General features: G+C 39.3%; 1 protein-coding gene across 2 annotated transcripts in view; it reads right to left on the bottom strand.

Annotated features, from left to right (window-relative positions):
• Window positions 1-12,318, bottom strand: part of PRKCB (protein kinase C beta) — a 674,437-nt gene that overhangs the window by 363,606 nt on the left and 298,513 nt on the right. For both annotated transcript variants that reach the window (XM_043975695.1, XM_043975696.1), the window contains exon 4: window positions 3,541-3,652. In XM_043975695.1, coding sequence (XP_043831630.1) covers window positions 3,541-3,652 — 112 coding nt within the window. The remainder of the gene's footprint in view (window positions 1-3,540; window positions 3,653-12,318) is intronic.

The raw sequence follows: 12,318 nt of genomic DNA, 5'->3' as shown, positions 1-12,318 counted from the left end.
TCCTGAAAAGAATTCTGTGAGACAGTATGAATAATATTATCCCATTTCATGGATGAGGAAACAGATTTGAGAAGGTGATCTACACTATACTTTGTGCCCTGGCCAGTTAATATCTGCAATATTGGGTTCAATTCTTGGCACCACATTTTAGGAAAGACAATGAGAAGCTGGAATGCCTTTAAATGAGAAGAACCAGGATACTCAAGGAATTGGAAGCCAGGCTGGAAGACCAAGGATTGAATGAACTGCAGATATTCAGCTTGCAGAACAAGAGGCTTAGGAGAGGACACAATAGCTGACTTAAAGTATTAGAAAAGCTTTCATATGGAAAAGATTGGTCTCATTGTGTTTAGTTGCTGAGAGCAGTAAGAAGGGAAAATGAGTGGATGCTGTCAGTGGGGGGTTGATTTTGGCTCCCAATGCAGAGAAGAAGAAAACAATTTCCTAATATTTTGAGCTGTCCAAAAGTGTCATTTGGGCAGCTAGGTGGTACAGTGGATAAAGTGGCAGGCCTGAATCATCACCGTCATCGTTATCATATCACAGGTTCGTTATGAACAAAACATGTTATAAACTTGAAGCGCTCTAGAAACGTGGGTCCTCATTGTCATCATTTCCATCCATACACAGATCCACACCTGCTATTTGCAGTCATTCCAGCTGGACGGAGGTGACTCTTGGTTCTCAAAGGCAACAGGTAAAACCAGTACAATCTGCAGCTAGTTCTATTGATCTGGAACAGGCTCAGGAATAGGCTGCATGCTTACTGACTGATGACCAGCCTAGCTAAATTCTGAGGATACAGGCACAGGGAAATGGCTATCCCAGGTCTGGTGTTGCCTTTTCATAAGGGCACTTCTCAAGAGGGGTAACTAAAGGCCAAATATAAAAGGCAATGCTCGTTATCTGCCATTGCTTATGAGTACAGACTGGTAACAGGGGTTCTGGCTCATCCCTAGGTTGCTAGAGGGAAATGCATTGTTTTGGGCACAGCCAGTCTCAAAGACCATATATTGACTGCATTTGGGGGGCTGTGATCAGTGGAGAGAGTACCCACACTGATGAAATGACAGATCCCTGAAATAGCAAAGTACCCTTGCCTGCCCAGCCTCCAGCTGTCTTCCTCTCTGCCTTAAAAGTTGGCTCTTTTCTTTGCTTGATGAAGTCATTCTCAATTACGAAGTGCTCCAGACGATGTCACTCAACCTAACCTCAAAGGTTCCTAGCAGACATGGACTAAAATGTATCTAGTCTAGCTGACTCTGCACCACTACTCCCCAAGGAAGGACAGCTTCTGCTTGGAAAAAAAAAAAAGATAGCAGATGATTGCTAAATTACACTGTCTTTTAAAACCTCCTGGTCCTGACAGATGAGAAATAATCATACCTTTTTGTAAAAGGAAAGCAGTGTAATAGAAAGAGTCCTGAACCTGGGAGTAAGATGTCCTAGATCTGACATTTACAAGTTTGCAGCTAGGTGGTGCAACAGAGCTCTGGATGTGGAGTCAGGAATACCTGAGTTCAAATTCAGCTTCAGATACTTGCTACCTATGTGGCCCTGAGCAAGTTACTTAATTACTGCCCTCAGTTTCCTCATATTTAAAATGGGGATAATAATAGCACCTATCTCCCAGGGCTGTTGTGAGGATCAAACAAAATAATCATTGTAAAACTCTGCATAGTGCCTGGTATATGTTATCATTCAATCATTTCAGTCATGTCTACCTCTTGGTGACCCCATTTGGAGTTTGGGGTTTTTTTGGCAAAGATACTGGAGCAAAGTGCCATTTCCTTTTCCAGCTCATTTTACAGATAAGGAAACTAAGGCAAACAGAATTAAACAACTTGTCCAGGGGTCACACAGCTAGTAAGCATCTGAGGCTGGATTTGAACTCAGGTCTTTCTGACTCCAAGTCCAGAACTCTATCCACTGCACCACCTACCTGCCTTTCAGGCACACAATAAGTATTATATAAATCTTAGTTATTATTATTTTATTATGTCACCTAGGGCATGTTGTTTGATAATTCTGAACCTCAGTTTCTTCATCCATAAAAAGAATGACAATTCTTTTACTTTATACCCCCATGAGGCTGTGCCAAAGAAGATGTTTACTAAGTGGTAAAGGGTATGTAAGGAGAAGCTTTTATTATTTTTCCTTCCCTGAAGTCCTCTCTGGATGTTCCATCATCCCTGAAGCTAGTGTTTTTGGAGCCTAAGAGCTAGCAAATTATCTCAGAGCCAGGCTAGCTAAGTTCAGCCAGCCAGTGGTACAGTGAATAGAATTCAAAACATAGACTCAGGAGGACCTGAGGTAAAGTCTTGCCTCAGATGCTCAGGATTTGTGTGACCCCAGCAAATCACTTACCCTTTCTCTGCCTCAGTATACTAATCTGTAAAATGGAGATAATATCACCTATCTCACAGGGTTGTTGTGAGAATCAAATGACATAGTAAACAAAGATCATTTTGCAAACCTTAAAGTAGTATTATTATTATCATTATCATTATTCAGAGAAGCTTTATCACCAGAGTGTTGGTCATAAGAGCATAATTTTAGAGCCAGATAAGACCTTAAAGTTCATCCAGCCATATACATTATGAGTTGGAAATAAATTTAAAGTAAATCTAGCCCAAGTTTCTTATTTTACTAAGGCCCAAGAAGGTAAGCAACTTGTCCAAATTAAGTGATTTAACTGAACCCATGTGCTTTGACTCCAAATTCAGTTCTCTTTCCATTATATCTCACTGTATCTAAGCCCCTCATCTTATAGATGAGTAAACTCAGATTTGTCCAGATCAAATGAGCTGTCTATAGTCCTGGAGAAGGTAGCAGAGTCAGGATTCAAACCCAGATTGTCTGACTACAAATCCAGTGCTCTTTTCACTGAGCCATGCTCTCCCCGAATCCAAGATAAGGAGGCATTGCATTTGAGGCAAGAAGGATCTCTTATTGAAGGAGGCAGTTTAGGTTTCAGGAACTGTTCCTAGTTTTAATTTAGCTGGAACATAGAACACATGGAGTAGAATAATGGGAAATGAGACTGACCACTAGTAAATTTTGTCTGTCAATTCTCATTTTATTGCAGAAGCAATAGGAGATCACTGAAGGTTTGGGGGCTGAACAAGCACATGGTTATATTAATCTGACAACTAAGTTCTTGGATGATGATTTTTTTTGACACAACAATTTATAAAAGACCATTTTAACAGGTGTGGGGAAAGCACCATTTACACTGAAATAGGGAATGCCCCCATTGATGACACTATACATCTAGAAACTATTGAAGAGTTACCATCATCATGATTATTCTCTCTCCAGAATCCACTTAGCCTTTCAATATTAGGCTGGGGTAATAGATGTCTTTCTACCCTAAACTAAGGAGACAGTAGCAATCACATTTCTTTTTCCAAACCACCCAACCTTGACCTAAGGGAAATTCACTTTGGACATAAACACCAAATCCAACAAACAGGTCCCTCTTGTTTGCTTCCAGCAGCCAATAAGTAGACAGAAAAGAGCTGAGTGAGCTTCACTTACTGTCACATTTCATTCCTTGGTGAATGAGCCCATATAGTAAAGAGCCACAGTGATCACAAAATGTTGGACTGGAATAAGTGTGGATTTTAAACTTGTGCTTGCTCCGTGGATCCTGAAAAATCAAGGAGAAAAAAAGAACGACAATGGATTTATATGAATTTCCAATAAGCCAGTAATAGGTAAAAAGACTCTAGGTGTCAACATATTTATAAATAACTGTATAAATAATAAGTATATAGTCAACTCTTATTAAATGAGTGCACATTGTATAGAGTCAAGCCTAAGTTCTACTCTGTTCATGTTATTCTCCCAAACAAAATCCTTCAATGTTATCCCACTGCCAATAGGATAAAGACCAAATTCCTTAGTCTAGCATTTGAAGCCATCTACAATCTATTTTCAACTACCTAGGCACCTTTATCTTGCACTATTCCTATTCACCTCCTATTTTTCAGACAATTGGCTTGCCTGCCATTCACCAAACACACGTTTTTCCTTCCAATTCTTTGCTCATACTGTACCCTCTGCTCAGAATTTCCTCCCCATTCTTTATTATATCCATCCTTAAAGGCCTAGCTCAAGTGCCTTTTCCATTGTGACGTCTTCCCCAGTATTCCCAGCCATCTCTTCCTGATTTCTACTGTCATAAATGGCATTTTGTTCATAATTTACTTTGCTCCACTTCAGAGAAAAATGTATGGACATTCCTTAATTTCAGTTAAAAACAACAACAAATACTCCCTAGGAAATAAACTCTTAGATGGAAGTAAGAAATAAATTCTGAATGGGTTGGACCGATTCTAGGATAGATTTTTAAATAATGATCATCAATAGCTCTAATAAGTCTTCAGAATCAAGGGCAATAGAGTTCCAAAGTGAGCAAACAGAATTTGAGTACATCTTAGCTTTAAAACATCATGAAATTTTGAGCCGAAAGGACCCTTATAGATAATCTGGTCCAATTCAATCATTTTATAGATAAAGAAAGTGAGGTGTAGAGCAGTTAAATGACTTGTCCATGAGTACATGTTGTTGTTCAGGTGTTTCAGTTGTGACTGACTCTTCATTAACCCATTTGGGATTTTCTTAGCAAAGATACTGGAGTGGTTTGCCATATCCTTCCACAGATCATTTTTATGGATGAGGAACAGAGGCAAACAAATTTAAGTGACTTGCCCAGGGTGACACAGCTAGTAAGTGTCTATTTGAACTCACAAAAATGAGCCTTCCTGACTCCAGGCCAAGCTCTCTATCCATTGTACTACCTAGCTGCTCTTGGTTGCAACCATCCCCATGGTTGCATAGGTAATACCTAAATGAGGATTTGAACCCAGACTTTATCAATCCAGGACTATTTCCACTATATCATGCTGCCTCACTACTATATTCTAAGTTCCTTCAAAAAATTTCATCTCCTGATCTTAGAGAGGAAGATTGTGGATGATGAATGAGCAGTAGCAAATCATTGTACATAGTGTGCACTTTATCAATATGTCCTGAACTGGATTATATAGTGGTCTTTCCCTGAGGTGTTTCCCTAAGCATATGTATTCCTTTATATGGTCTATTATACCCTTTCCAAGATGATTTATCCTGCTAAAGAGATACACTTCAGTTGTAAGGACAAATAAGGTACATATCAGTCAATCCACAGGCTCCTTGACTGTAGACCATTGTCTTCATCAAATATTTCAGGATCTACTTATGAGAAAGGCATGGGATCACTTAGGAAACAAAAATCTCAAACATGGTTGTTATTGGGTGATACACCATTTTGAACAATCCTGAAGAAAAAAATAAAGAATTCAAATTAGCGTGAACCATTTTAATTTGCTACTATTTTTCTTCACAAGGCTCTAAATTGATGCTGTGCTGGTGAGATGAACAAATCCGCCCTTAATTCAGTAGAGCTAAAAGAATGAGACACTTGACTTTAGACTCCTGCTGATTTAACAGCATAGCATTCCACACTAACACCCTGTCACATGTAGAATGGTATAAGCATAGACGTTCTTTCTTGTGCATGATCCAAATGGCTACCTTCTAATAGCTGGCTTTGCCAAGTCTATAGAAAGCACTAGGAGTTTCTTTTTTAATGACAATTAGCCTATCTCTTGGAGGTTCCCAGACGATGAAATGTAGTCTATTAAGTCATGTTTCCAGCAATATTCCCCCGCCTTCATCATCATTCTGGCATGTTTCCTAACTTCTCATTTCAAACTTTACTTTGAAGACTGCAACTTACAATCTGTCCAGTTCTCACTTCCCAGCATGCTAAGTCTTTTAAAAAGCCAAGATATATAGAGAACATGGTCTAATTCATCACCAAAAGAAAGTCAACAAAGTTGAGCACTTATGTATGGCAAAGTATCCATACTGCAATAATCTTCTGAAGTTAGTGAGTGCTTGATTCTGCTTTCCTGGCATCTGGCCTCAAGTTTTATTTGGTCCTGAATTTTGTTTTGGCTGCACATCAACCTGTCATACCTCAACTGTTTAAAGTATCATGGGCATCCTCAGTATCTGGTCATGATAATACCCTGGCAATGTTTTCTCCCTATTTTTAACGTATGCAAAAAATTACTTAGCGGGTTGACTCTGGGCAATTCACTTAACTTCTCTGTGCAACAGTTTCCACATCTGTAAAATGAAGGGGTAAGGCCTGAAAAAGCCCCTAACATCTTTTTCCAGCACTAAGTCTATGATACTATTATCCACCTTCTTTCAACTATTACACTCTTAACTAGGAAGGAAGGCATCACTTTCGGAGACACTGATCATGTTTATACTACACTAACCACCTTCAGATTAGCCTCTTATCATAGGTGGTTCTCTGAGTGATAGTAATAAATTCTAATCTCTTGCTCACCTATGTTCTGTGGTTCTCTAATATCGAATTCTAATCTCTTGCCCACCTATTCTTAAAACCAACAAGGAATCAGGGCTGCCCTGAGATGCCCTGCATTGCCTGTGGTGAACCCAGATACAACTCCTCAAATTCTATGGAAAGACTCCCCTGGGAACTACGCAATTCACAAGAAAATATAATAAGGATGGTGGACCTGACATGCTCTGAGTTACAAACACTGGCTGAATCCTGGACCAAGTCAATTCAGCAAAAAAAAAAAAAAATCATTTGTTAGGGCTTACTCAGTGCAAGACACCGGGGATGCAAAGACATAACAAACAAGTAGGGCGAGGTCAGTATTCAGGAGAGCAAACAATGATTTTTTTAAATGTTGATGTAAGAGTTATAGTTAATAATAGCTAAAATTTATTTAGTGCTTCCTAAGTGCCAGTAAGTGCTTTGCAAGTATTATCTTATTGGAGTTTCACAACAACCCTGGGAAATAGGTGCTATTATTATCCCCATTATATAAATGAGGAAACTGAGTCAAACAGGTTAAGTGACTTGTCCAGGGTCCCTTTATGAGACTAGATGTGCACTCAGGGCTTCCTAACACCAAGCTCAATGCTTTGTCCACTGTACCACCCAGTTGCCATGAAGGGTCTGTCTTGGGGAGTAGGAAGAAATAACTTTGGATAGCTAAGGTAAGCAAAAGGAATTTGGTCCCTAAGTTTCTGAGGAAAATAATGAAACAGGTGAAATCTAGATTTTAATGTCAGTTCTAATATTGGCTGTGGAATTGTAGGCAAGTTACTTTACCTCTCAGTCAACAAAACTGTATTAGGTGTTTATCATGTACCAGACAGAGTTTTCCTAACAGAGAAATAAAGATAATTATCCTTGTATTATCCTGAGAGGCAGTCCAGTGTAGGCAAAAGACTGAAGAACTTAGAATCGGGAAGATCTGGGTTCAAGTCCTGTCTGACACTTAGTAAAAATAAATGAGTTGCTTAAGTTATTGGGGACTCAGGCAAATCTTTAAGATTTGCCACAAATGGATTGCAGTCTACATTGAGGAGGGATTTCATTGTATTAGTTACCTCATAGGGTTGTTATGATAAAAAAGACTGTATAAAACCTATAAGACCATGTAAATATGATTGATTTTTGTTAGAAAACTAACTCTGGCAGCCCCATAGATAGATTGAAGGGAAGACTAGTCAGGGATACCAAGTAGAAAATGGTGCAGTAATCTAATCCTGAGTTGGTTAGGCCTTGGATTGGTCATCAAGTGGGTTGGGAAAAGGGAAATCAGGGAAAAGTTGTGGGAAAGGAAAGAGAAAGAAGAATTTGATAAATTCTGTAGAGAGAATTAATAGAACAAAGGAGACCTATAAAAGTGACACTGACTCCTCCCCAAAGGGAAAGCCCAGATGATATATCTATTCTGAAAGGGAAAAGTTATGAAATGATGCCAATTGTCTGGGATGACAGTGCCCCTGACATATTAGCTAGCATGCCACTAATGTTACATAATACTGTACTCCTAGTGAGAGCAATTGTGTGAGAAAAATTCATCTAGCCCCCACGTATTGTTCCCTTTAAAGCATGGCTGGGCTGATCTCCCAGGCTTTGATTTCCTGTTGCAAATTCCTTTCCTTCTGTCTGCCTAGTATCTTAGATTTGATTAGTGCATGATTTGCTTACTACATGAACTTTATCCTGACCCCAAACACTTGGACCACCCCCATCTTCTCTAGGATTATTCTTATCCTCAGATCATGTTAACTGTTCCTCCATTACCCTACCATGCCTCAATCCCCTTCCCAAGTTTAAGTGATTCAATAATCATCAGTCAACAAATTGTTAGAGTTCTTTAAAATTTTGTATTTTTAGTTCTACTTAAGAGAAGGCAGGGGGCAGCTAGGTGGCATAGTGGATAAAGCACTGGCCCTGGATTCAGGAGGACCCGAGTTCAAATTCGGCCTCAGACACTTGACACTTACTAGCTGTGTGACCCTGGGCAAGTCACTTAACCCTCATTGCCTGACCCCCCCCCCCTCAAAAAAAAAGAAAGAAGAGAAGGGAGTCTAAATTCTCATCCCTCTATCCTTCAAGGCCCATCTTTTCCAAGAAGCCTTTCTTAATCCCACCAGCCCACTTTGAAGGTCTCTTTAAAGTCATTAAATCTCAACTCTATAAGGTCTTGAGTCAGTGATTAGTGGAACACTTAGAGGGAAAGCCTCCATGAAGGGAAAGAAGAAGAACCTCAAGTCTAAACTGCCAAATAAATAAAAAACAAATTAATGAATTAATAAACAAATTTATTAATTAATGAATAAATTAATGAATGAGTGAATGAATGAATGAAAAATAAATAAATGAATGAACAAATAAATAAATCAAATGATTAATAAATTAATGAAAGGCAGGCAATTCTGGATCAAGGCGACGTTCTGTGGACAGAGGCAACAAAGATATGGTCTAGAGAAGGTCTAACTATGTTAACTAACATGGTATCATGATACCATAAAAGTGATAAAATTTTTTAAAATTTAAAAACAAAACAAAACAAAAAGTCATCATAAGTTGGTTTTTCCCCCCTCACACAACTTCCCTGCCCCAGACTATATATATTCCATTGCCTCCTTACTCTGCCATGATTTTAGGATTAAATACTTAGAGTGGGAATGGACTTTAGATGTTACCCACTCTGATCCTCTCCATTTTGTAAATGAGGAAACTGAGTGAAGCCCAAAGAGGTTGAGTGACCTGGCCAAGGCCACATAAGCAGTAAATTTTACAGTGTCAAGACTTAAACCCCCATCTTTTGACTCCAAATCCAACACTCTATCCACTGGACCATACTATCACCCAAAAGAACTATTATTCTATTTTTATATATGAAGAAATTGGGGCACTCAGAACTTAAGTGATTTACTGATGGACACACAACTGCATTTGAGAAAGGATTCAAACTCAGGTCTTCTAACATCAAATTAGGTATATCTGCCATGCCCCTGTGCCTCCCTATTGGTCCTGGACAACAAAAATGAATTTGGTTTTAATTAACATGTCTATTAACGATATGTCAGGGCTGCTTCTAGGAAGATGAGAAGTCGGGCTGGAAAAGGGGAGTGGAGAGGAGTTGGAGCTTCCAATCTAACTATTCAAACAAGTGCTGACATAAACTCAGCTGATCCTGGGCAGAGGAATATAATGCGGTGGGGGGGAGGGGGGCACAGCACAGGTCCCAACCACATCCCTGAGCACTGGTATGTCCCTTCAGTCTAGCAACACATCACATCTAAGGATGTCACAGAGACATTAGCAAATAATTAGGAGGTAATGTGTGAATATGAAACAGTAAACCTGGAAATACTGGACAGCAGTCAGAATAAAGATTGCCTCCCAAACAGAGGTCGTCACCACCACTGATGGTCAAGGAAAATATGCATATACATACTGTATATGTATGTATGTATACACATATACATATACACATATGATGTGGGTACCATTCCTATTGCAACTTTCCCTATCATGGTTTTGATATAGCACAGGTAGGCATAAGAATATAAATGGGAATTTTTATGAGTTTTGTGGAATCCATAGACAACATATGAAGGCCAGCAGACAACATGGGAAAAGCTTAGAAACTCAGAAATGCATAAAATATATGTATAGTATAGTATATCAATATTATCTTTTAACCAGACTTCTTCTCTGGTATGAAGGAAGGGCCAAAAAAATTTTATGAAAATTTTCCAGATCTTGAGGGCACTGTGTCCCTAACCCCCATGAAATTGAAAGGATAACTGTATATATGTATATGTATATATGTGTGTATATGTATATGTGTAAATATATAAACATGAGACACTGAAATAATGAAAATAATACTCACTGATTATTGTTTACACTCCAGAGTTATATAAACTATATTTAGATTGAAGCAGGGCAGGGCGGGGCAGGGGGGGGAAGAAAGAAAGAAATATGGAGACAGATTGTTGTTTGTCCTTCATTCTTGTTTTTGTTTTTTTGTTTTTTTGTGTTTTTTTTTTTTGTTTGTTTGTTTGAGAGGCAATGGGGGTTAAATGACCTGCCCAGGGTCACACAGTTAGTAAGTGTCAAGTGTCTGAAGCCGGCCTTGAACTCGGGTCCTCCTGAATCCAGGGCTGGTGCTTTATCCACTGTGCCACCTAGCTGCCCCTGTCCTTCATTCTTGAAGATGACCATGACAGTCCTGCTTTTCACCTGTGGATCTCTACAGTGGCTTGTACATCCTGGGCAATCAATAAAGGTTTGATGAATGAATGAGAAGGAAGTGGAAAATTACACTGATATTACCAAAGCAAAACAAAAACCAGGGCTTGGTATTCCTTCGTGCTGGATAATTTAAACCTTACTTTGACTAAGAACAACATGGCAGACGAGTGGCTGACTGCAGAGACATAAATTAATTTCCTGGTCTGATCTTCTTTGGGGCTGTACACTCGGATTAACCATGAAAGAAAGGAAAGGATGAGTGATGGTGACATAGCTGTGTTTCTAAGGCTAATGACCTGCCCATCTACTGCCAGGCCTTGAAACAGGAATAGAGTGGGTTCAATGTTTATGTCTGAGGCATCCAAGACCAGAGTTATTTTTTAAAATCTTACTGCAGATGCATTACAAAGCGATGGGACAATATAAAATCAACTCTGTAATAAAGTATATAGTAGAAAGGACACTGTACTTGGAGTCTAGACACCTGGGGCTGGACCATATTCTACCACTAGCCAACTGTATGATTGTAACCAAATCATATCCCCTTTCTATCTATAATTTCCGTTTTTGTAATGAGAAGATTAGACAAGATCAGCGGGTCTTTACCTGGGATCTATGAAAATATGTTTTAAAAAGAAAATATATATATATAGATAACTATATTTCAGTATAATTGGTTTCCTTTGTAATTTTATATATTTTATTTTCTGCATTTAAAAGGATTATTCTGAGAAAGGTTCTAAGGTATTCGTCAGACTGCCAGAGGGGTCCATGGCAGAAAAAAAAAAAAAGGATTTAAAAAAAAAATCCATTTCCTACATGGTCTCTAAGGCCCTTTCCAGCTCAGATAATCAATGCTTTAATGGCTTTTCCAATGCTGACATTCTATGTGTTGAGGACACTTCTAGCTCTCAGACTGTGCATTCTAAGGTCCTTTCTGGGATCCTATTATCCTATGTTTGCGTACAGCCTATTTTTATGGAGACTGTATTTTAGCATCCGATGTCCCCATTGAGTACAGTAGCTGTTTAAGGGAATATTCACACTGCATCAGATCACACCCTCAAGTTATAAATAAATCCTCTCTCACCCACCAACACACACACACCCCCTCCCAGCAACCCCCTTCCCCAATCATGGCAAATGCCAGGGATGCAGCACATTCTCTCCTCTCGCTGCTGAATTTGGAATGCTTGAATGCAAATGTATGACACGAAATTACATAACCTCCGAAGTCCCTGTCAGCTTGATTTATGGGTGTATTTCAAAGCTCCCAACTATGCTACCTCCCCACTCTGCTCTACCATGGTAGACCTCAGAAATGTGCTTTTCAGAATAGCACACAGAACCTTTTTATAGCAGAATTAGTGAATTACAAGTAAACTCGCTCAAACTGTGCAGTTGAAAGAAAACACTTCCTTCCTCCTCCTTTCAGGGTGGCTAAGAGCCAAGGGAAAGGCCCCAGGCCAGAGATTGCCAGAGACCTGCCCAGGGAAGGAAGTAGACTTCACTTTTTAATGGCAGACAACAACAAACACTGCCCCCAATTAGGAAGAAGGAAGTCTGGAGGGCACTGGGGTCAATACTTACTGACTGATATTTTCTAGACCAGAAATGAGTCTCCCTGACTCCAAGCCTGGCACTCTATCCACTACGCCACC

This window comes from Dromiciops gliroides, chromosome 1 (genome assembly GCF_019393635.1).
Source record: "Dromiciops gliroides isolate mDroGli1 chromosome 1, mDroGli1.pri, whole genome shotgun sequence".
NCBI classification, from domain to species: Eukaryota; Metazoa; Chordata; class Mammalia; order Microbiotheria; family Microbiotheriidae; genus Dromiciops; species Dromiciops gliroides.
Note: the sequence above shows the minus strand (reverse complement) of the source record. Positions and strands in the feature narration are given on the sequence as shown.